General features: G+C 45.9%; 3 protein-coding genes across 6 annotated transcripts in view; 2 read left to right on the forward strand and 1 right to left on the reverse strand.

Moving 5' to 3' along the window:
* The window catches only part of LOC144727414 (regulator of microtubule dynamics protein 3-like), a 15,862-nt gene extending 11,310 nt beyond the window's left edge, over positions 1 to 4,552 (forward strand). For both annotated transcript variants that reach the window (XM_078606218.1, XM_078606217.1), the window contains exon 11: positions 434 to 4,552. In XM_078606218.1, the coding sequence (XP_078462344.1) occupies positions 434 to 514 (81 nt within the window). In that variant the 3' untranslated portion in view covers positions 515 to 4,552. The remainder of the gene's footprint in view (positions 1 to 433) is intronic.
* LOC144727413 (uncharacterized) lies at positions 3,730 to 15,280 on the reverse strand. Of its 3 annotated transcripts, none has more exons than XM_078606214.1 (13): positions 15,168 to 15,280; positions 13,853 to 13,955; positions 12,378 to 12,561; positions 11,479 to 11,770; positions 11,229 to 11,359; positions 10,938 to 11,048; positions 10,190 to 10,508; positions 9,051 to 9,196; positions 8,218 to 8,349; positions 7,736 to 7,847; positions 6,893 to 7,002; positions 6,172 to 6,236; positions 3,730 to 5,510 (listed from the first exon to the last, which is right to left on the reverse strand). In XM_078606214.1, exons 2-13 carry the CDS (start codon positions 13,939 to 13,941, stop codon positions 4,700 to 4,702), a joined length of 2,502 nt encoding a protein of 833 aa, XP_078462340.1. In that variant the 5' UTR covers positions 13,942 to 13,955; positions 15,168 to 15,280; the 3' UTR covers positions 3,730 to 4,699. The 3 variants fall into 3 exon arrangements, with proteins under 3 accessions (XP_078462340.1, XP_078462339.1, XP_078462342.1); XM_078606213.1 differs by having other exon boundaries at positions 10,190 to 10,544; XM_078606216.1 differs by lacking the exon at positions 10,938 to 11,048.
* Positions 15,281 to 15,611: 331 nt separating this feature from the next.
* POLR2I (RNA polymerase II subunit I) lies at positions 15,612 to 23,174 on the forward strand. Its single transcript, XM_078606236.1, has 6 exons — positions 15,612 to 16,004; positions 17,898 to 17,952; positions 19,863 to 19,936; positions 20,401 to 20,475; positions 21,324 to 21,375; positions 22,950 to 23,174. The coding sequence occupies exons 1-6, from the start codon at positions 15,940 to 15,942 to the stop codon at positions 23,010 to 23,012; spliced, it is 384 nt and encodes a 127-aa protein (XP_078462362.1). The 5' UTR covers positions 15,612 to 15,939; the 3' UTR covers positions 23,013 to 23,174.
* Positions 23,175 to 24,977: the final 1,803 nt, after the last annotated feature.

The raw sequence follows: 24,977 nt of genomic DNA on the forward strand, positions 1-24,977 counted from the left end.
CTTAATATATATTGTGTAAGTAATCCTTGGGGAGAGCAGTGGCACTGTGAACCTGGCTAGCATCAGTGGCGAGTGATATCTCAACCGGTCCTGGACCCCCTTTCCGAGGAGGCCTTCATCCAACGGCACAATAACAATGGGCTTTAAATGAATATTTTTACTTTATTAACCAACCCTGAATGTTCACATTTGTTGTGCTAATGGTTGGTTTGGCGGTAGTGCGGTTAGTGTACAATTCCCAGAAGGTTTGTTTAGTTCATATCCTAGTTGGGAATCAACTCGGTAATTCAACGAAGGGGGGCTATAAATTGTTATAATGTGCTGTGCAATGCAGTAAGCGCAGCCAATTCGGACAATATGATCGCTCGCTCTTCTAAACACAATTAAATCAAGGCTGCAGTAGCCTTAATAACATTCTTTTTTCAAAAACCAGGACCGCAGAGTACAGCAGGACCTGGAGCACCTGATATCAGCGTCATCTCGGTCCGATGGTTCCACACTGCTGATGAGCTGAAGCGGTTCCCAACTCAACCACGCACCTCCCCGCATCACCTCGAGGACCCGGCAATCACGTACTTCCTGCTCTACTTTGTTGACCGCTGGAGAGAGCAGGACAGAGTCCAACGCATCCCCAGTGTTGGTTAAATCAGTGGTCCCCAACCTCTCCAGCGACGTTTGTTTTTTTACTCATTTTGGCTAGGGGTTAGCTTGTGGGCTTTACCAAAACTGTGACTGAGACAAGCGCACAGTGCGGGAAAGAGGCGCGGATGGAAGTGGTAAATAATAAAATAATGGGCGGGCAACGCGCGGACTCACCGCTCACTTCCTGCTGTGCGGCCCGGTTCCTAACAGGCCACGGACTGGTACCGGTCCGGTTGGGGACCCGTGGGTTAAATGACAGCGAAGGCTATCAGGGGCATTGTGAAACAGGGAAATGGGGCAGAAGAGTGGTGGTGTGCACTGGGTGTGGTAAGAAAGTGAAGATGGCTAGAGAGAAATAACCTTTATTTCCAGGGAAACTTAGGGTTATTTGAGGCTTGCTGTTCAACCTCACTGGACCCGTGAAGAGCCAAAGTCCAGTGGTGTTCACAGTCTCCTTCTTGGCCAGCAGCAATGAGCAGCGTTAATTTCACTACCGTAATTTATTTCAAATGCACTTACTCGTTCGTAATCTCATGCTGCTGCTGCCACTGCAAAGATTTTCACCAAAACCACCCTCTCCAGATCGCAGGAGGACTCTCCTGCTAGTAGTCCATGAGACCAAACCAAATATTTCACTTGTCGGTACCACATGAGGTGGCTCAACTGTAAATGTTGCGATAACCACTCAAAACGATTGGGTTATCAAAACATTAACTCTTATTAGCCATATGACTCAATCGGTACTGTTAAAGTTTTGCTACCTTAAGTGGTACCGATTTCAGCTCTTCCCATGGACTATAAATAACCACTAACCCAAGTGTTTTTTCCTCATTGGGCTTTGTGTTGAGAAATTGTTCTCTCAAAGCTTTCGCCACCAAACTTTGGATAACAGTCGGCTGTGAAAAATGTATCTGCAAGACCCCTTAAAATATTTTTGAAACCGAATTTATATCAAGTGGGGCCATACCTGGTTAAATAAAACAAAGTTTAGTTTAAAAGTTGTTCCCCACGGAAATGTTTGAATGGTTATTAAGTTGGCCTGGTATCGTTTATTTGTTTGAGCTTTAGTTTCTCACCTGAACATTATTTTGAGATTACTTATCCACTGCACTTGGAGTGAAGGTGCACTTTTTTGCCGAGTGCTTACATTTTGTTGTTTTTAGAGTATTTAATCTGAATGTCTTGGCATTCATCTCAGGTTATTTCCACGTGTGTTTGTATTAATAGGGTTCAGCATTGCTTACTTAAGTCACTAAATGAAAGTTAGTAAGCTCTTGTAGATTCTCAGGTGATAGAACCGATTATGCGAATTATGACTAGCTTGGCTTGTCCTTGAACACTTGAGACTTGTTTTCGTGGTATGAAAGTTGTTGGTTATTTGAACCCTGCAAATCAGCACTTAAGATGCAAACCAAAAAAACTAATGGCACATATTTTGTAGATGCCTGCGTAGGCTGTGCCCTGAACCATCCAACATGAAGTTGGTCCTTTATTTAAATTAGAAAATACCAGTTCTCTTCATCTTGATACTGAATGTTATCTCTATTGTATTATTGCTGATGCACCGTGAAATGAAGAATCCACTTGGAACTCGAGGGATGCAGCGCACCACGCCGTGTTAAATGGTCCACGGAAGTAGATGCCACAGAACTGCTTTTGAAAACTCTAGGGGACCTCTTATTCACACTCGGGGGCAGCATTTTTCCACCCACCCTGCTAAACGGAGATTTGTTGCAGGATCGCCGAATCCAATATTTACAATTCTCATAACTGGAATTTAGTCACGTGTAATACCAAAATCAATATTTTGTTCAGTTCTTTGTGGCCAGGTTGAGACCATTGACTCACCACACGTAAGAATCCCAGTTTCAGCAGACGCAGCGGAGAATCTGATTTGAATACAGGATCTCAGCGGAGCTGCATCAGTGCATTAAACGTGGGCACCGCGATCAGGAAACACTTAAAAAGCCTCGAGCATTCTGCCGTGTCACCGTCACGTCTATGCAGTGATGTCACGTGTTGGCGGCACACTCGAGTGTAACTTTGAAGTGTTTTTTTTATTCAAGCTTCAAGCTTGTGTGGGACAGGCTCGAAGACGGTGGCTACAAAAGCTTATTTTCGTTCTCTTTTTAAACCCAAAGCAGTAACAGCAGTTTGCACTTACACCATCAACTGTTAAAAGCACCTTCTGAATCGGTATGCCGCATGGAGCATGGTGGCCGACGCCTTACTTGACCGTATTTCATTTATTAAATTACGCACTTGTTCCCAAGCTTGTATCTTACCGCACTGGTTGAGAACTCGCAGCCTCCAGGAATGTCCGTCGCATGTACTTTTTCAATATCGGCCGAGTCTTACCGAGGAGTGTTTTCGCTGTCGTGTGAATGCAGATAACGTTCGGACGGTCGTGCCCACGCCTTGCGTCGTTTCAGAGGCAGGTCTCCAAAGACGGCTGTTGTGGGTCGCTGAGGACTTAGAGGTCGTTGTGTTGGATAGTTGAGAATCAAATGTGGCTAGCTCTTAAAGACCAGGGGCGGGGGTGGGATCCTTTTTACCAAATGACAGCCAAATAAGACTTTCAAATGCCTTTGGCCGGCCACACACACCCACACACGAACACTCACACCCGTGAAGTTTATGATGAAGGAAAGTGTCAAAGCAACTTAAATGTACACGTCTGGTGACAAGCAGTCTATCTCACGCACAAGCGTTCAAATAGGTGCAAAACGTTTAGTAATGAACCACATTCTCTGTTCAAATTGTCAATACTGAGGGCAGATGTCCTGCCATGGCTGTCGTAAAAAAAACAATAACTCAACGACGTTGACTTGAAGACGATGATGGCAACGCATACCGAATAGCAGGAGGCATATCTTGATCAACAAGATTTCACTTTTAAATGATATTGAAGACTGAAAGTGCAAGTTAATCTTCTTAAACGCTTCTCTTGTAAATTAACACTCGTGCTATTAATATAAAACCACATGCACAAATCGGTAACATGTGCGGATATGTATGAGAGGGGGGTGTCCTGGAAAAACTTGATGAACAAATTCATTTCAATCAATTGAGATATCCTGCCATGGCTTCATTGCTGCACTTTCAACTTTTAATGTTTTTTATTGTATCTCCTCCCTGCAGATGGGCACACAATCAACTTAACAATTCACTTAATGCCCCATGCTCTCAATGACGAAACCCGACTTTCTGGACAAATGGAGCATTTATAGGTTACGTATTTTACCCACAGCAGGGACCCTTAAATATTTCTAAGGCATGTGACAATCCACCCCTACCCCCTCCTCCACCCCAGCAAGTCAGCTGTCTAAGTTTATAAAACATAAATTTGGTTTTGATTTTCAATTAGTCCCCACCCATTTCACTTGTACAGATATTATTATTCTGCCCATTAGCCTACTATTTACAGAAGTACAATTACGATTTGATGCATTACTGCGATTTTAACAATCGATTTTAATGAATCTGTAGATGCCCAAGTATGCATATTACAGATTGAATATTATACCTTTTTATAACAAAAATAAACTCGTCACAAGTACCACTGGCTGCAGCATAAAATCCGTCGACTGCTCGTGTCTCATTCTATTCACCTCTGACCGCCGTCGGCAAATCGTCGTCTGCCAACCGCGATTGTCATATATCTTGCTGTGGGCGAGACAAAATGTTGTGATATTAACTATTACCCGAATCAAAACTGTTCTTACAGTGCAATACTTGTAAAAAGCGAATGACCGAACCCAAAGTTATACGCGTAGTCAATTTTATCGCTGGCGGGACTGACCAAGACCACACAATGCAGCAGCTTCGTGTTCAACAGAATGTGTACGGAATGTGAATGTAACGCAAATCAACCTATTTTTTTAAATTAAAGTATTTCATTTTAATTTCACATTCGTCTCGTGTACATCTTACAAGATCACCAAATACATTAACCGTTAATGATATATTTAACTTTGATTAAAACGAGCTTGGAGAGTGCAATGAAAAACCAACATCGTTACACTTTGCGCAAAGCAGCTGCGACATCTGGCTCCTGCTAACAAAACGGTGACGATGTCGGGTCAAACGATTTAAACATGTCTACCAGGTTTTGTTGGCGCCCACCATCACCAAAGCCTCCCTCCAGTGACCCTGCAGTGGTTGTGGCGATCTTGGTGATGGTGCCCGTGGTTGTGGCGTTGGTGACGGTGCAAGTAGTAGGAGCAGCAGCAGTCTGTGCTGTACTGATTTGCAGCAGCAATCCGTGCTGCTGCTGCGGATGCTTTAATGCGGGCGCTTTAATCTGGCGCGGACGTTCGCCAAACACCCCGCTGTACTTGGTCTTCGTCAGCGCACCGAGCACCGGCTGAACGGGCAGATTGTGGACGGCCCCGTGATGTGCCAAAGGACCACAAGATGAGATGCTGCGGTCCAACAAACTCTCAACGATGGAGGGCCTCTCCCGATCCGAAGTGGCGGAGGAGAACGCGTCCATCGACTCGGAAAATCCTGCCTCGTTCGCCATCTCGTTGCCGCCTGAAGGTTCCCAGTTCACGCGAGCGAAATCTGGCACGGACAGATCCGGATCGGGGCAGAATTGCTGGCTGGATCTCACCAAGCGGGGGTCCCACGTGACCGAGCTGTGCACCGGCTCGGGCGGGATGACCACAGGCTGTTCTTGGAGCACAGCCGGTGCTGCCGGCGACGGGAGATTTTCACAGGCGCCCGGCATTCCCGTCTGCAATGACGACGGCTGCTGTTGCTGTAAAGCGGTGAACCCTGAGGAAGCTTGTGGCCCGGTGGCGCCAGGAATTGCGCCGTCGCCACCGGTGGCCTTCGAAGCCGCAAGGCTGAAATAGAATTTTGGGCTGGAGGGGCGTGGAGAGTTTGTGTGAGTGTGACACAGCTTACTGTAAATGTAAATCGCGATTTAAAAGACTGAAAATCATGCTCAAAGCATCTCACATGCGCACTGCTGTCTCGTCAGCTGTATGCAATAAATTCATTTTAAGGTCTCTCAAAGTTTTTGTTCTTGAGTTTGTTGGGTAGAGAATTCCACGCGACAGGTCCCCGCGCCTTCTGAAAAGCGCGGAGTCGCCACGCGTCTCTTGGCGGGGTTCGTGTAGCAACAACGACGAGATCACGAGGTGTTGTCATTTCCGATCATGGGCGACAGGCGTGCATAAATCCGACAAATAACGGGGTGTCATACCATCTCGGCACTTGTATACCGTCAGAGAGAGCTTATACTTTACACCGAGCACGTTGTCGCCGTGGTGCTCAATAGCTCTCCGACGTGTTTTCGGGTTCATCGCCAAATGTTTCGCCCCCCAAATGTTTGCGAGCTTCAAATCGCGGGGCGAAATGCCAAACAACACTGTGCCTAGCATCACGCGGCACAACCAAACGTTTGGGCAAAAGGTGGTGAGGTGGCTCAGAGGTTAAGAGTGCTGAGCTGGCACTGCCGAGATCCTGGGTGAGTACCTATGACTAAAACTGAGCTATCGATGATTGTAAACTGGGGCTGACCTGTCAGGAGCCTCTTCCTTCTCTTCTTTCTCCTTCTCTTTGGTCTCCTTAGGTCCATTCAGACACTGTTCATCACACATTCAAACAAAGACATAGGCATGCGATGAACACATTCCTGCGGAGGGAGCTGGTAGGAACGTTGGGTTGCTCGGTCAATGGCCAGGGTCAACGGCGGCGTGGTGTATTCCGCAAATATGCCCGGCTGAGGGCGGGCACAAGCCGGCGTGAGTAGGTTAGACGTTGAGTTTTATAAGGGCACCACGGGGTGACCAGTCTCTCCCCTCCCACCCCCCACCCAGCCCCACCCTCCCCACCCAGCCCCACCCCTCCCATCCCCCACCCAGCCCCACCCTCCCCACCCAGCCCCTCCCTCCCCACCCAGCCCCTCCCTGCACGACAGACGGACACAATAATCCCCTGTGGGCTGGTGTAACCAGGAGGTTCCTACCAGTATTAATGAACGATTAGCCCACAGCGAAATCGATAAATTGTCATGACTCGGGGTCACAGTCGATTCAATAATCAATGCAGTTTTACCGTCGCGAATATAGCGGACAGGGGTTGTTGGCAAGGGTCGTGGTGCAAGCAATGAAATGGGGCCCCTGTCCAATTTCTTACCCCCTCTTCATAACCCGGCACCTGGTTCCCTGGGCCCCTCTGGCCCGTGGGGGGTGCAGCTGCACCGCCTGCGCTCCCGATAAAAAATGCCGCTGGTGCCCACCTTCAGCAGGAGCTCCTTGGTCTCATCGGTGAGGGCCGCGTGCGAGAAGCGGCAGCGGTCCCCGGCGTAGCACGTCGTGCCCGTGTGGTAGAACTTGCAAGGGAAGTCGCGTTGGGCCTCCCGCCAAGTCAAGGAGCAGCCGCGGGTTCACGGTTCGTGGGGGACCGGTGGCATGGCCCAGCGGCGGCGCATCCCAGCGGTCGCGCGTCCGCCGCTTGTGTACAGAGTGTGGTTCGAGTCGAGCGGCCGCCCTGGTTAATACTGCGCACATCCGCTTCGGAGTGGCTAACGCCCACGGGTCACTTAATCGGTCGCCCCGTAGCGATTCGCCACGATTCGGGGTCGCAATTCGTTTTTAAGAATCAATTCTTCTCAGTCTCGTTTTTATCATCTAATTTCCCCCCCCCCCCTCACGCCCGCCTCCTTTGTGAAGTTTTCGCTCCGTTAGCCCGAATGAAACGTTAACGTGTCATTTGCATACACCTCGATACGTCAGCACTTCCCTATCATGGTCGAGAGGTAGCGCATTCATCGCTTATTGCAGAGGTTCGTGGTTCAAACCCAACAGCCACCCCGGTTAACTTTTTGCATTCGTCTTGAATACGTCCTCTCCGCTTCACAGCGGAGGCTTATACAGAGAGCCTCTCACGTTCAGAGAGTAAGCCAAGTGCGTGAGCGTCACAGTCCAAATAAAAAAAACTACTTCCGAATTACTTAAGCGGGTAACACCACATCGAAGCATCGCGAGTGGTACGATTTCCTGCCTCTTACTGGAATGCCAGCGACTGCGACGCTTCAGCCACTGAGATCGCCACTGAGATCGCCACTGAGCGATAAGGATATTGTGCATGTAGAGGCAGCTGGAGCCTTTGGAGCAGAAGCTGTTGAGGTAGAACTTGCAGATCTCCCTCTTGTTGGCCGGTATGCCCTCGTGGCTGAACGTACACTCGTCGCCCTGCACACACCACACACAGCACCACCTCCTTCAATGGGGTCGCCACCGATGAGGTACGAAGAACCGGCACGTATGTGAGGAAGAATATCTCGCTATACTTGTAGATCAGAGAACCATGAATTGCATTTAATTACACTTCTCTCGGCTGTATATTATCTCGCGGCAACCCAACAGGACGTCCGCCGTGGAGATGGAGCCACCAGATCAGCTGACGCACAGAAAGCTGGATTCATTGTATCGCAAGACATGAGAGATGGCGACGGCTTGGGGAGGGGGCCTTCATTCAACAATGGATTGTACATATCTAATGAAGATGATGATGGCTTAAATAATGATGGGAATAATAGCCAAAGACGGATGTTTGACATACCTTGGTACATCGTCCTTCCAAGTAAAACTTGCAGGCGTATTTCGGTTTCGGTTTCGGAGGCAATGCTTTCTTGTTTTTGTTCTTTTTTTTCTGCTTCTTCTCGGCGGGATTATTTTGCAGGGGCCGATGGACCTTGTGGGGGAAGGGGAATGTGTACAAAAGAGGTATTAAATGTACATCCTTTACGCGAGGTGAGCTAAACGCCGACCCCCAAGCAGTGGTCGCTATGCACGTGGCCTGTAATCCTGCACTGTGGAGGCAGCAGTGGATCGCCGCACAAATGACAAAATGTTGCGCGACGTCCAGAGGTCGCAACCGGGTACCCGATAACCCGTACCCTACCCGGCTGGGTACGGGTACCCATTTGCGACCCTGGTGCGGCCGGGTACGGGTACGGGTAGTCCGTTAGTCACTGGTGTGTAACCGTTTGTCACTCATTTCGGGTAGGGTACGGGTAGGGACCCTGGTGCGGCCGGGTACGGGTAAGGAATCAAAACCCGTTTGCGACCTCTGGCGACGTCCCTTCCCAGTGGGCATCGAGATGCAATACCCTGGCTTGCCAGCAGAATGCAGTCCAGCAAAGTGTGGAGTGATATCATCTGTCCTTTATGTATCGGATAAGACTGCTGCTCCCTCGCATGCATGGGTTTTCTCTCGCTGCTCCGGTTTGCTCCCACACGTATCTTGTGCACACTCACCAATTGGCTGAAAACATCTCAATATGTAGAGAACTGCAGAGCAATTAGCGTCGGCTCACTGCCTGGAAACCTTCCGGCTCGTGCCTGGTCCTTCAGCGATGTGTGCAAGGGAGGGCGGCCGCGCAAAGATCTTACGTGTTGCGGATCTGCCGCCCCGCGACGGACGAAGGTCCCGCCGCCACGGACCCCACCGCGCCCGCGAGCCACGACCCTTCCTCTCGCCGCGAACGCCCCGCGTGGCGCCGTCGCGACGGCAAACGCTCGACACCTTCCCAACGCCTCTGCGTCAAAGGAACCGCGGACAAATTCACGACAACGCTCTCCCAGTTAAATTTCGATTTAAAGCTTTCGTGACTGCAGGGATTCATCTTCTTGGTTCTTTCGGTAAAGTCACGTAGAGGGGAAATAATAAAACAATAAAAATAAAACATAAAATACAATTCTCACGACGTTTCGGCCACAACGCAAGCAGCCGTCCTCACCTGAGGACGGCTCCTCACCTGAGGACGGCTGCTTGCGTTGTGGCCGAAACGTCGTGAGAATTATTTTATTATGTTTTATTTTTCTTATTTAATTATTTCCATTCTACGTGACTTTACCGAAAGAACCAAGAAGATGCTCTCCCAGTTAGTTTCACGCGGCTCCTTTATAAAATAAGACGTCGTCGTTGTCAGTCAAAGTGCGTGCAAATCGGAAGAGGACTCCCAACACGCTGGTCCCTGTGACGTTGATGGTGGATCCCAATGGACACTTTCTCTAACTGGACGGATGTCATTTACTAAAAAATTAGTTGCTTGTAACGATTACCATGACATTGCCCTCTTGCAGGGTACCTTATATTTTCTAGCGGGTCACGTAATAAAACTAGCATGTGCTGGCGGACCACATGACCTTATGTCATGTGATGTCTTTACATAAGTGTCATCTGTACGGACGTTATGATACATGGCATCATCTTGTCATAACACCAGTACGTGACCACTAACCTATTCCCTCATTTCTCCAAGTGTTTCATCTCACTCTTATTTATCTCTCAGCTCACTCGTCTCTCTCTTCTCTAAAAGCTGTCCCCATCTCTATCTCTTTTTTATCTCTCATTAATCTCAACAACCTGCATCTCATTACGACTCAGTGAGCCAAATCTCTGAACGGGCCACTCAAAGAGCCTTCGCTGGCCATATCTGGCCCGCAGGCGGCCATCTGAAGGGCCCTGCCCTCTCGTATCATGGCCTTAAGGGGCAGAAGCTGTCCAGGTTTGGGCACGTGCATCTCACCTGTTGCTACTGCTTGTGCTGCCGCAGATTTCGCTGCCTGGTATCGAGACAGCTCTTGAATGAAGTCGTCATCATCACCACCACCGCCGCCGCCGCCATCATAATCGCTATCGTTGTCCATGTCGCTGTTGTTTCCATCTGCGTGTTTGCCTCTTTCTTCTCCTCCACCATCGAAGAGTCTGTGGGATTTTCCTTCATAGATGTCGCCCACCATGACAGTGAGAGGGAGCTCAAACACCCCGAAACCGCTCGCGGCATGCGGCACGCAGACTTGAGCCTCCTCCTCCTTCCGCTGATCCTTAACACAGTTCACTTGTCCCTTAAGAGCATGGAGACAGGAAGGAGAAGACATGATCTGAGAACATAGGAAAGTTAGAGACATCATATTTACGATTAAGAAAAGTCAGCGGGCTTGGCAAGAAGGGATGATAGCCAGTGGTCGAAAATAATGATGGAATGGCAGTCAAAGGAGAGCACAAACCGATGTATTTGTGTAATCACCCAGGACTCTCCTGGAAACTAGACTTTTGACTAATTGTGCATATCCTATGCATAACAATTATGCTGATAATAATAAAGGTAATGATGTGTATTTGTTTTTATCACTGGTGAGTGAAGCCCAGATTCGAACCCAGGTTATGAGCAGTGATTCGATCTCCGAGCCAGCTGCAGAAAGAGATTTCTTCAATCTCTATAAACGCAGCGGATTTTCTGCGTGCGCTGCGGTCACGCGCCTAAGCAAAATCACCTGTGAGCCGAGATTGAGAGGTGAGGAATCTGTCTCAATCAACTCCACCTCTCCCTCCTCCTTCTCCCCCGCGCCTGGAATCGACATCCGATTCACTGGCAGCTCGCCTTTCTGCAACAGCGTCGCAAACATCACAACCTAAGTTTTTGTCGCATTTTAGGAAATTCCATAAAATTTAAATGGACAGCTCACTATATTATGCTGCTTATATCCGTAACAAATACAGTATAATAGCAACTGCAAGTACGATGAAATAATTTTTGGAAGATTCGAGGGGAAAACCGTACACACCTCCTGACGGTCTGTCGGGTCAACGCCATTACTGGCGAGAGTGAGCAGCCGCCCAATAGCTCCTTGACCTTTCCCCTCTCTCTTCGCTCCTCGGGGAAGAGTGCACACCGGCTCGGTGCGCCGCGTCATCCCTGCATCAAAGGGGAAGCTCTGTCGGTCATTGCCCAACCAGACGGCAAACTACAACCTCAAGAAACAACATGGCTGATATCAGTGGCGAGTGAGACCGAAAGCGGTCCTTGGGCATCACCTTTGTCTGCCTGTGTGACGGCACAAGTCAGCATCGCTGCTGCTGCTGCTGCTGTGAGTTTCGCCTCCCGGTTGCGATCCAGCCCTCCCAGGAACTCATCCTGCACACCACCCTCGTCATTATTCTCCTCCTCGTGCCTGTCTGCCAGCTTGCGCAGCTCTTCCGTGGCCACGTCGCCCACCATGTGAGTGAGAGGGACCTCGAACACCCCGAAGCCACTCGCAGAGACGAGGTCGAAAGGCTGGGCCAAGCGCGCGTCCGTCCGTGGGCTCGTGGAAACGTTTGACTCGACCTGGAGCAGAATTACATTGACTTTTTGTAAGCATCAAGGATAAAAAGAGCAAAAGCAAATCCCTGCAGATTTTGATATCGTAATGAAAATGACTAGAATCCACCTATCAACAAAGATCGAATTTCCAACAGGTAATGGTGATATCAGTGTTTTTGTATGGATGTCAAGCACGGACTCTGTTGGCTGAAAGCGAGAAAAGAAGACAGGCTTTTGGAATTAAACACTTTTGAAATGACTGCAAACCCCGTGGATGGCGCACATGACACGAAAATGTACGGACCACAATTCCCACCCCGTTGGCACAAAAAAAAATCTATTTACTCTTTAAAGACAGCAAAAATAGATATGATTAGAGGGGAAATAAGAGGAATTTGGTGGGAAAAAATATTTTCGTTTTTGTGCAGTCATTGGTGGCCAGGCAAAGATCATACACGTGGTACACCCAGAAGTCAACAAACCTGAGTGATCTAACCTATACCAACCACCCAACCCAGTTTGTAGAGCATCCAGAGATGCGATTACGTTCATATGCTAAATATAAATTGTTGTTGTGGCTGAAGCGATGAGACGTCACCCTCTCTTCGCTGACCGGCCGCTGCTGCTGTACCGTTCGCTGTTGCTTGGCGTGCGCCACCACAGCAGCCGCAGCCGCCGCCTCCTTCATTCTCTTTCGCTTCCCTGTGCCGCTCCTTGCGGTGGCGAGGTCAGCGTGGGGTCTCCGGAGTGTGCACTCCCCTTCATCCACCTCCTCCGTTGAACGACCGACATTGCTAATCACCGTGAGCGCTCCACTGACAGACATAACCAGGATGGCAGGCAGCGGAGGCGGTTACAACAATCGCGTCAGTCAGTGTCTTCTATTGTGGTCATCTAGAACAGACCACACAACAATTGATCCTCATGGCGGTACCCCGGGGTACCAAATAATACAAAATGGGCCGAGGCAATTAAATATTTTATTTCTGGGAGACTATTTTTTCCAGGGGTGTACTTAACTCCGCGACTGGGGTACCAATCAATCCGAAATCAGTGCCACTTTGCGATGCAGAAACGCCAAACATCAGCATAACAAAATCCATTGTCGAAATATGCAACTTTGAATAGTGCATCGTGCGCAGCTCGTCGAGATGAGTCGATTGCCGCATCGCCGACCATCAACAGATTAAAAGTGACTGCATCACGGACATTGTGCGTGAGCCGGGGTATTATGGTACCCCGAGGTACCGCCATAAGGTTCAAATAACGACGCAATGTCCCGATCTACAAACACAACGGAGACAACACAGCGATACACGCCGCTACTGATGCGGCTATCTGGCTTGACCACCTGAATGTGAAATTGTAGTTGTCGCTCTGCGTCTACATCAGCAGCCACACGAAAGAACAAGATCGGCATTGTACGCGTGCGTACTCCTTATCAGGGGTGTTTCTAATCTAGTCCCTCCTCGTTCTTCCTTACTTTTCTCTGGTCCTCCCCTCGTCACCGCTTGTACTTCTCATGCCCATTTTTCGTCCCTTAAGATTCGTCATCGTCTACCCCGAGCTATTATTCTATCACCTCGTTCCTCCTAGCTCCCCCCCCATCACCGATCCTCATCTCTTCTCGACTCATCTGGTCGCTTCCCATCTGACCTTCACCTCTCCACGACCCTCTTTCTCCTTGTACTGCCCTGTTGTTCACCCACTGCTAGACAAGGGGCCCGCCGACGCCGTGGGGGTTTCGATTGAAAGCTTTCGTGACTGCAGGGATTCATCTTCTTGGTTCTTTCGGTAAAGTCACGTAGAAGGGAAGTAATAAAATAATAAAAATAAAACATAATAAAATAATATAATAATATTTTATTATGTTTTATTAATAAAATAAAATAATAATATTTTATTATCTTTTTTTATTTTATTACTTCCCTTCTACGTGACTTTACCGAAATAACCAAGAAGATGAGCCGTGGGGGTTAATCGGACGACCACGCTGCTCAATCTTAATTTGGAGCTTTCGTGACTGCTGGTCAATGTTGCTTCACTGCCCTCTGCTGACCACAACGTTGACCCCCCATTCTCTCCCCCCCCCTCCCCAACATTTACCCGGCCACAGACGCCGGGCTGAGCGAGGGGGGGTCGCTGCCGCTGTTGAGGGGTGCAGGCGGGGATGCGAAGAGGCTCTCCAGGGACATGGGGCAGCGGGAACCTGGGTCGAGAGAGGAGGTGGGGAGGGGGGTAAACGGACACAGCACAAGAGTGAAGAGATGCAAGACGATGGAGAATGAACGAGTGTGTGTGCTGGACTTCTTTCGCACCGTACGTCGCCAACCGTGCACATCGGAGGCGCGATTAGCGCGGTTGTTGCGGGTGTTCGTATGCGTTGAGTGCAGCTCCGAAAATTAGGCAAAGCTGAGCGAAATTTTGTAAGTGATCGTATTAATAATGACGCACGGACAAGTCTGTTATGTCATGTCACTGCGGGATGAGGGAGTCGTCCCCTAATTCTAGATTTGAAGCTTTCGTGACTGCAAGGATTTCATACTCTTAGGTTTTTTCGGTAAAGTCACGTAGGTAAAACATAAAAATAAGTAATTAAAATAATAGAAATTAAAAAAAGTATTTCTTTTTGTTATTTATTAATAATTATTTATTAATAAATAAAAATATCAGAAATATTATTATTTAATTTTTACCTGCGTGACTTTACCGACAAAACCTAAGAGTATATTTGACCATACTTCACCACGATGGGCAGCGTTTTAACCCACGCCGCCCGCCACGTGTCCGCCAAGCAGCCCATTCAACGCCCACGTTGTGCATCACCATCGCCCCCACGACACAGCCAACTTTACCTGGGCTCCTTTATAACTAACCCACTTTCAAGCCGCCTAAATCGATCGCCTGCAAGATTGCACATCACGATTGTTGGTCAGTGTCGCACGTTTGTTTGCAAGTGTTGTTGTAAACATCGACGTTCATCCTACAACGTCCCATCACAAGGGAGACACACAGACGAATAGACACACATTTATGTTACTCAACAAAAGCGGTTTTATGTATTAATTTTGATCGTTTGTGTCAATGATGTTACTTATGCTGTTTGTAATCTTGCATGCTGATGCTGCTTGCTCGATATGTGGATGCACACATACCTGTTAACCCCTTATCAGCACTGCCTAGCTTATTACAGACCAATTCACACCTTATTGGTCACCACGTGCCCTTAGAAATATCAACGTTCATCTTACAAAGTCCCATCACAAGGGAGAAACCACAAACAAATAGACAAAAACATGTTTGTGCTGGCATTGAAACGGCTGTACGCCGTATGGACCTGAAAACTAAATTTCCCCGTACAATAACACGGGGTAAACCGTACGTCTTGACCGCATGTTTGCGAGTGTTGTCATTTATTTACCAACGCTGAACGTAATTCACGGTGACGACTCACACCACCACCACCACCAGCAGCCGACGCCGCCCTCAAGCACGTGGTTAGTGACCCCACGTGCGAACCACGTGCGCGCGAGATTGACCCCAGGAAGCGGAAATGAATTTGGAGATAAACACACACACGCTAGATTTGAAGCTTTCGTGACTGCAAGGATTCATATTGTTAAATTTTTTCGGTAAAGTCACGTAGGTAAAAAATAATTATAATAATAAAGTTAAATAATAATAAATGAAAATAACTAAATTAAATATATGTAACAACAACAAATATGGATGTAAAGAGCGTGTGTGTGTACTCTAAGGTTTTTTCGGTAAAGTCACGTAGGTAAAATAACAATGAAATAAAATAATAATAAATTAAAATAACTAAATTAAATCAAATGTCGCTATTTTCATTTATTATTATTTTATTTTATTATTATTTTACCTACGTCACTTTACCGAAAAATCCTAAGAGGACACACACACGCTCTTTACATCCACATTTGTTGTTGTTACATCTATTTCACTGCGGCAACACTGTACTCGTATCTTCGTTAAAATTAATTACTTCCGTAAAATAAAAAATGTTGTTACATTTGTGCACGCAACGTCACTTCCGGGGTCAGTCAGTGCGCGGTGACGCACGTGTTTGACAGCATCTGAACGATTGTACTCTCGTTAACGCGGCCTTGTTGTTAATATCGTTACCGTTCATAATTATTTACATTGTTATTGTAACTGTTGCCAATCGAAACATGGAGTTTGGCGAAGCAGTCAGCGAAGGACCCGGCTTCGTCGGAATTAAGTTTTGTCAGGAGTGGTGAGTATGTTTATGTGGTGCTGTGAAGAGCCATTGCTTTCAACGTCGCCTACTGTGTGGTTTCCTTTGTATCGGCCACCAACACAGCTATTGACGAATGTGTTGAGTTGATTTTCTTTGGCGAAGACGCGGTGGTCGGTTAATTTCACTTTCCGGGGCGCTTAAAACAAATACTGTACCGCTTTGTGGGAAGCCAACAATGTTGGTGGTGCTGTGGATATACTCCACTCCGTCATATTAACGTGGAATTTCCATCGTTGAGTGGTTGTTAACAGGAGATTAGCACTGCACAAATTCTTTGTTGCATGAAGGACAATATCCAATTGAGCGTGACCAGGCGATGTCTCCTTTATTCATGCCTGGCGAGGGTTAATTGGAGACTAGTTTCATAAGCAACAGGTAAAAAACGCATCGCTGAATAAATGTTTGAGAAGCTATAACGGAACACTTTCTAGAACATTCTACGGATACAATCAGCAGTATACATTCTAGTAGACTGAGTAACCGTTCCTATCGGTAGTAGCAATTCTAACTAATGTATTATTATTTAATTCGGTACAAGGAAGTTGGTAATGTGTTTCCGTGCCCTGTCAACATCACATTTATACTACAACAATCGTCATTATCTATCCACAGCTCTATGAAAGCCTATAAGCCATTTACCATCTCACGATCCCATACCTGTCAACCCCTTATCATTGCCCAGCTTATTACAGACCAATTCAGGCCTTATTGGCCACCCCGTGCCGATTATAAATCTCAAGGTTCATCATACAAAGATCCATCTACAAGGGAGAAAAATACACAAATTATGGGGGGGGGTTTGCCCGTACTGAAACGGCTGTGCCCAGTATGGACCTCAAAATTCAATTTCCCCGTACAATAACACGGGGGAAACCGTATGGTTTGACAGCGATGTATCAACATCAGATTCCTGTAATACAATCATCGTCATGATATATCCACTGCTCTATGAAGGCGTTTACCATCTCTCGCGGTCGTCATCTGCCACATTTTACTTGGCCAAACCAGTCAATCCATGCGGTTTACCCCCTATTCTTGTACAGGGACATTGAGTTTTCAGGTCCATACGGCGTACAGCCGTTTCAATACGGGCACATTTTTAAAAATTTGTTTGTGTTTCTCCCTTGTGATGGGACTTTATAGGATGAACTTTTGAGATGTATAAGGGCACGGAGTGACAGCTGAATTGGTATGGCAATAATGTAGGCACTGATCAGGGGTTGACAGGTATGGACATGTCCACTGACGTGCGATGGAGCAAATGGAATGAACGCTTATGAATTGTGGCGTATTGCAACAACCACTGAAGCAAATAGGTTGTCATTGTTGGTGAGGCCTTCATCCAACAGTGGGTTGATCATGGCTGTTAACAACTCTTCACAAGGAATTGACCAAACGTGCCAATGTAGGAACCCTCGTAAATAAAGTCTTAAGACTCACTGATGCATTATTGGATAGGTTTTAGGGTTTGGTTAAACGCTGGTTCAAATAACAAACTCATTAAGCTCAACCGTGGAGCGTGATGTGTTTAATCACATTAACAGAACTCCATTCTGGCTCCACACAAGTAAAAGCAGTATTTATTTTGGTCCATCAGCCTATCAGTTTTCGTGCTTTTTACAATAACATTTCAACCCACCAGCATTTATTTAGCAAGCCTGCCTGCTTATGAGACCCAAAATGTTGAAACCGGTTTAGAAAGCCAATGGGCAGGTTTACTTACATAGTATTTACTCACATGTTGTTGATACAACAAAGCATGTTCTCTTCCTGTAATACTCTACAATTAACCATACCAACTCATGCAGGAGAGGTGTTTACAGGTGCCGCAGTAATAACATGGGAACAACGTGTCTTATTCCGTTTCAGCAACAACATGCTTTACCCGAAGGAGGATAAGGAGAACAGGATTCTCCTCTACTCTGTAAGTGAGATATTGCTTCTAGATTTGAAGCTTTCGTGACTGCAAGGATTCATATTCTTAGGTTTTTTCGGTAAAGTCACGTAGGTTAAAAATTTAAATTAATAAAAGTAAAATCAAATAGAAATCACGACATTTCGGAGGCAACACAAGCTTCCATCTTCAGGTGGAATGGTGGAACCGTTCCACCTGAAGACGGAACTATTCCACCTGAAGACGGAAGCTTGTGTTGCCTCCGAAACGTCGTAATTTTTATTTTATTTTTATTTTATTTTACTTTTATTAATTTTAATTTTTTACCTACGTGACTTTACCGAAAAAACCTAAGAATTAGATATTGCTCTGCAAGTGCTGCTTATTTTAAGACTGAAACAAACGCATTTCTCCTGGTATCAAACAAAGTAAAGCCACTAAGCGTTCTGGTTTTGGGCTGGGACAGTCCCAAGTGGTTTCACAGAGGCTCTCCTGGAGCCCGAAAGCATTTGGTCATGGTTTAAAAAAATGCTTGCAATCATGTTCGACTCACGACTTAGGCAAACAAATGGGCTTATCTTTGTGGGTGGGGGCCAGAGGTCGCAACTGTGTACCCGATACCCGTACCCTACCCGATACCCGGCTACCCGTACCCGGCCGGTTACGGGTAGCTGTTTGCGACCCTGGTGCGGCCGGGTACGCGTACGGGTAGGCCGTGAGTCACTGGTGAGTAACCGTTTATCACTCATATCACTCATTTCGGGTAGGGTACGGGTAGGGAACGGGTACCCATTTGCGACCCTGGTGCGGCCGGGTACGGGTAAGGAATCAAAACCCGTTTGCGACCTCTGGTGGTGGCCTATGAGCAGCAGTCTGCAGGGCCAAGCTCAGAAAAGAAAAGCGAGGCCACTGCTGGAACGGGCGAGTGGTTGAGTGGGCTCAGTAAAAGTGGGCAGGGCTGAATCGGAGGAGGGGGCTGCCAGCTCACCACGTGTCCACCTGCCCCCCAGCCCACACATTTGGTGGCTTTATAGCAAAACACTGAATCTGTCAGAAAGACTTTTACCTGGACTGTTTGATGCTTTCAAAATTCCAACCACAGGTTATATTGTTAGGTTTAGGGAATGTGGTTAATAGAATAATGTCGTAGAATTGTGCTTTGATATTGTTGCCACTAAATGCTACAGACATTTTCGGGTAATATCTCATTTTGCATGCAGTGGTAATACATTCAGGACTGCTGTCAATTTAGAAAGTAATTATGTGGCCCTTTGTCATTCTATTGCTGGATGAAGATCTCCTCCCGCTCTGTTGGTCATGGGGGTTATTTAACTTGCTTCACACGAATTAGTAAATATACGGATTGGCGATGGGTGGCTCAAGACTTGTTCACATATCACTAACCTAATTCTAGATTTGAAGCTTTCGTGACTGCAAGGATTCATATTCTTAGGTTTTTTCGGTAAAGTCACGTAGGTAAAACATTAAAATTAATGAAAGTAAAATAAAATAAAAATCACGACGTTTCGGAGGCAACACAAGTCTCCGTCATCAGGTGGGACCGTCACAGCCAGATTTGCTGCATCAAGTGAGGCAATGATTCAAGATGTAATCCCTTAAAAGTAAGTTGAGGGGGGAGGAGAGGGGGGCGGAGCTAATCAGAATGTGGTAGCCAATGAATGGAACGTATCGGGAGGGAGGGGGGCGGGGCTCAAAGACGGCACGACGTGCCACTAACCACTGATATTACCCCTGGCAGTTAATCAAAACTGAAATATATATTTTTGGTTATCAGCTTTTTCCAGGACACCCTCTCAATTCACATCAGCGGTGTTTGACCAAAGAAGTGACGCCACTGATTACAGTTGTTCAGCTGGCACGATGTTTGTGTTTGTTAGCGGTGTGGTTGTGAGTGGAGGTCTCTTTATGTTTGTGCTCAGTGCAGGAACTGTGACTACCAGCAGGAAGCTGACAACAGCTGCATCTACGTCAACAAGATCACCCACGAAGTCGAGTGAGTCTGTCCTCCTGTCTGCAACATGGGGTCAGGATAACTTGGAAAGATGATCCAACATAGAGGTGGCCTAGAGGCCAGTCCTCAGCCTCAAGGACAATCTCTCCTTGGCGTGTGACCAGAGGCGCCCTCAGTCAGAGAACTTGTAATGCGTAATTCTTCGTCGTGGTAATTTTTATAAAGTTTCTAAATTGTGAATGATTGCTAATTTTTATTGTAAGTCAAATGTTGGGCCAAAATTAAATGCCGAGCTTTCAGTTTTGACTGACCTTGACACTTGAACTTGGTCTAAAAGGCTCTCTTCCTGAGCCTTGCGTGTCCCAACCTTGAATCCAAGAATGTCACAATCTCACACCATCCCGAACTGTCTTACACCATCTATGATAGGTTACATCAAAGAGCGCTTGAGACTTGTGTCGATGTTTTTTGTCTTCGATGCCCTCCGCCCCTCTCTCGTTTGCCAGCGAGCTGACTCAGATCATTGCCGACGTGGCCCAGGATCCTACACTGCCCCGTACAGAAGACCACCCATGTCCAAAGTGAGCAGCACACAATACACTGTGTAACAAAATGTTTTTTTTCCTGGGTAGTAAGTGTTATTTCCTAATTGCTTATGCCTCAAAAGTACATAAAATGGCTATTATTACCCACAAACTTTGCTTTTGTGACCAGGACAGTGATATTTTGAAATGTATCTATTTTCAGTGAGAAAACGTGTGCACTTGTGTCATTCCTTCACATAAAGTCCTGGTCACAAAATCCAAGTTTGTGGGGAATAATAGCCATTTTTTATACTTGTGAGGCATAAACAATTAGAAAATAACACTTACTACCCAGGAACAAAAATCGTGTTCCATAGTGTTACTCATCCACTGAGTTCTATTGAGAAGTAGGATAAATAACTTGAACGCTTTGTGGATTGTGAGAGTTATTTGACCATACTTGACGCTGGCCGGCTCTGGCTGCCTAAGTGGGGAACGATTCTGCTATCACTCGCCACTGGTGTGTTAGCCGTGGCCAGGAATGTAACTCGAGCAGTTCAGAGTACCACTGCGTTATCAGTGCACCCCACCCCTCAGCTTATTCGCGTGAAAATAAGTTTAGTAACTTCCTGGATTTGTTTCACTTTCAAAGTCACTACTGGTGACACATACTGTGATGAGGGCATTATCTTTAGAGCAGAGTCTTGATTATAACCATGATTGGATGGGTGGCATCCTAATTGTGTTTATTTGACAACATATGAAGTCAGTATTTATGTTTATCCACAAAAAATAGGTGACTAGAATGACGTGAAATAAAAACAAAATTGGAATTGGCATTGACTTTGTTAACTGTCGTTGACGTTGTACCTGGAGACGCTGTTTGTTTAATTCTGCCCCCACAGATGTGGCCACAAAGAAGCCGTGTTTTTCCAGTCGCACAGCGCAAGGGCGGAGGTGAGCCAATACTTGTATTAATCCACAAGGTTACTCATTGCTGTGCCCAAAAACATATTATCATCAGCCAAAGTCAATCCACTGCTGGATGAGGGCCTCAGTAAGCCACCATTTCTCGTGACTCAGAACATACTTGTATGTCTGTCCATATGAGGACAAAACTCATAAACCGATCACAACGACGTTAACCGCACAGCTTACCAATACTAAAGGACAAATCTGTTAAGTTGTTTATTTGAATGGCAAAAAATTACGAGTAAAATTGCATTGCATGAAGAAAAGTTATGTTCTGAATACCAGCATGATTAGCATGCATCAGAATGTACACGCTTGCCTATAACCAATGTGCACCTCACGTGTTAATATTTCCTGTGCGCACACATTTCTTCCCGAGGTCAAATTTCCTCACAAACAGGAGGCTCCCTGAATGGATTTGTTAGCCAGCTTGTTAAAACGTGTACAGGAAGCATGATTATCTGGGGTGATTGGTGGGGGAGGGATGGCCCAGATAGAATGAAAACACAGGTAATACAAAACGTATGTAAATTCGACTATACAAACGTGTTGTTTACCCTTGTTGAATGGGAGTCAAGACATACAATTGTGTAGTTTTTTTATTTCTTTAAAGAGCAGCCGATAATATAATCGGCGTGTAAAAGGTACCAATGAGCATGCAATCCAAAATTTAAAAAAAATATTGTTTTGCAAGCATGATTTAATCTGCATCCCGAATAATCTGACTCCTGATAATTGAGATGTAAACTCTTAAATGTGTTTTTGGGTTTAACCTCTTTGTACAGTCATAAAGCACAGCGAAGAGCTGTACAACGGATGAGTTAACTAATTCATTTCAGAGGAAAATAAGTCCCAAGTTGTTTGTTTTACCTCCAGCCTCACTCAAACGCATACCTTATCTGCACACCCAAATACTGCAATCCCATACCGCGTGCTTACTTAGGCTATTAAAAGCGAGCTGCAGAGGGCATGTTTATGGTTATATAAATAGAGGGAGTCTCACCAAACTTGTTTTCATTTGTCTAAATCGCGTTAATATTTTAGCTTACAATGCAGTGTTTTTTCATCTTTAAAAAAAAAACATGTAACCCAGCGATTTTGCAGTGCAATGTTCCGTTAACGTTTGAGTGCCTGTTTAGCAACACTTGGGTGGATGGAACATCTAGCAAATTGGACCTTGAGGCGACAGCCTGTGGCGTAATGTCCTATGTAACAGCAGTTGCCATGGTGTAAAGTGTGCCACAATAGCATTTAGGCATTTGAAACGTGAGACATGTTTCCATCTCTGCCATAGGGCACAACCAGCGCTCCAGAAAAGGATGCGTACTGAATTACGCACGGCATTTCAGTTTAACGCGTAACTATTCACCGAGCGATGTTTCTGCACAGAAAAAAACCCAAAGTAAGCACAGTGTAATAGTAGTAGTCATTATTAGTACTCTTGTTTCCAGCCTGCATGCACGTTTCTGCCTAATGCCTCACCATTTACAGAACGTCTTGTAATTGGTTTGTCTTTGTTGCCTTTCGACATGTGCCATCTATGATCTCTTGTCGCTCAGGACGCCATGAGGCTGTACTACGTGTGCACTGCACCACACTGCGGACACCGCTGGACCGAGTAACGAGAGCGAGCTTGCTGTCGGGCTGTTCGCCAGATGGCCGAGATGCCCGGGCCTCTGGCCTTTGCCACGAATGCAGAAAAACCTAGCATCTTAAACACGAATGTTGTCCGTGATGTACATTATCTGTAGTCTTGTGTTACTAAAATAAATGTTTTTAAGTAACTTTCTGTCTGTGTGTGTTCATACTAATGATATTTGTATTATTGGTATCGGGATATTTCTTCAATTTTTGTGCTCGCTATTTTGTTCCAACGTCACTGTGAGCATCGTGTTCTGAGACGAAGGGACATCCATTCAGAACTCTCACAGAGCAGTGTGACCCCCACCATTTCGACATGTTGGAGCATGACCCGTGGAAGGAGATGTGAAGGAACTACGACCTAGATCTCTTCATGTGCTCCATTTTAGCCACACCAGGAGCCCACATTCCCACATGCTGCAATATGGTGAAATGTTCGTGTGTGTGTATATTTAATTATCTTGGATATTAACCAAGTGAAAAACGAATGTGTCATTCAAAAGAAATGTGTGCAGTTACTGGTGACCAGGCTGAAACCAACAACTTACTACAATTGGTGTCTGACGTCTGACCCACCTGGCTATCTCATTGTCATTTTTGAATTTTAATGAAATAGTGTACTTTGTAAATCAGTAATTTCTCCGTCATTTCTGGTCTTGGCATCATTCTTGTTTCATAGTGGGAAAGAAAAGTCATTACACCTTTAGAATTTGTTAACAAAATCCACTAATCCTGAAATAACAGTAAACCCACGTTTCAAAGTGAAGCCTTATCTCTGATACGATATTTACATTGTTATGTTCCATCACCTGCTGAAAGAGAGTCCGCGTGCCTTTTGTTTAGAGGGTTATTTCTAAAAGTGTCATAAGGTGTGTGTCTGTATCGTTCCTATGCCCTGGGCGCAGTGACGTCAATCCTTTATTTGTTTATTTGTGTGTTGCTGTGGGATTGCCAAGTTTACTCTGTGCAGTATTTATATTCTCTATAGCTCCTAGGCGGGGAGTGCTTTCCTGTGACTCGTGCAAGCATTGCATCAAGCTCTCGTTTCTCCACCTTGCGTCAGATTCTCACCCGAATCATGTGACGGTGTAAATCAAATACATTTAATTTATTTTATACCCACGTGACTTTACCGAAAGAACCAAAGAGTATGGATCTCTGTAGTAACGAAAACTTCAAATCTAGATTGATAAACGATGTGGATAATTTTAACCCTGTGGCTGTCCTTCGGAGCTAAATTGGGGTGCTTACATTTCGACTGGCACGTGACATATACATTTATAATTATTATTATAATATTGTATTGTGCAAGCTATGTACCGCACTCTTTCAGCTTTACTTTTAAAATATACGTTCCAAAATTACCGTTTAGCATAGCCTCGGGAAATATGCGCAGTTTATTCTATGAGCCAATTCTTGGTCAAAACGTTACAAAATAAACTCTGCCGTGGCATTAAGTCCAGTAAGAAAACACCATGGGGTATTCGAGCAGCAAGAGATGATTCGGATGCAACACTTTTATTTAGACAGCTGAGAGAGATGTTGATACAAGAGTGGACACTAATTATCTCAATTGTCAACACCAAATATTCCGATAAGTTTACTCCAATGGCCAATATATTACATTAGCTGTTAGTTGATATTACTGGCGAAACGTCGAACTCAGTTTGTAAATGTTGTGGCTTGGCTCTCCAATACACCGGTGTGCTGTACTAGTACACTACACTATACACTACTCCACACTTTACACTACTACACACTAGTGCTGTACTAGTATACTACACTACACACTACTATACACTAGTGCTGTACTAGTACACTACACTATACACTACTATACACTAGTGCTGTACTAGTACACTACACTATACACTACTATACACTAGTGCTGTACTAGTACACTACACTATACACTACACACTAGTGCTGTACTAGTACACTACACT

The sequence above is a fragment of the Lampetra planeri genome, chromosome 25, assembly GCF_965212315.1.
Source record: "Lampetra planeri chromosome 25, kcLamPlan1.2.h2, whole genome shotgun sequence".
NCBI lineage: Eukaryota > Metazoa > Chordata > Hyperoartia > Petromyzontiformes > Petromyzontidae > Lampetra > Lampetra planeri.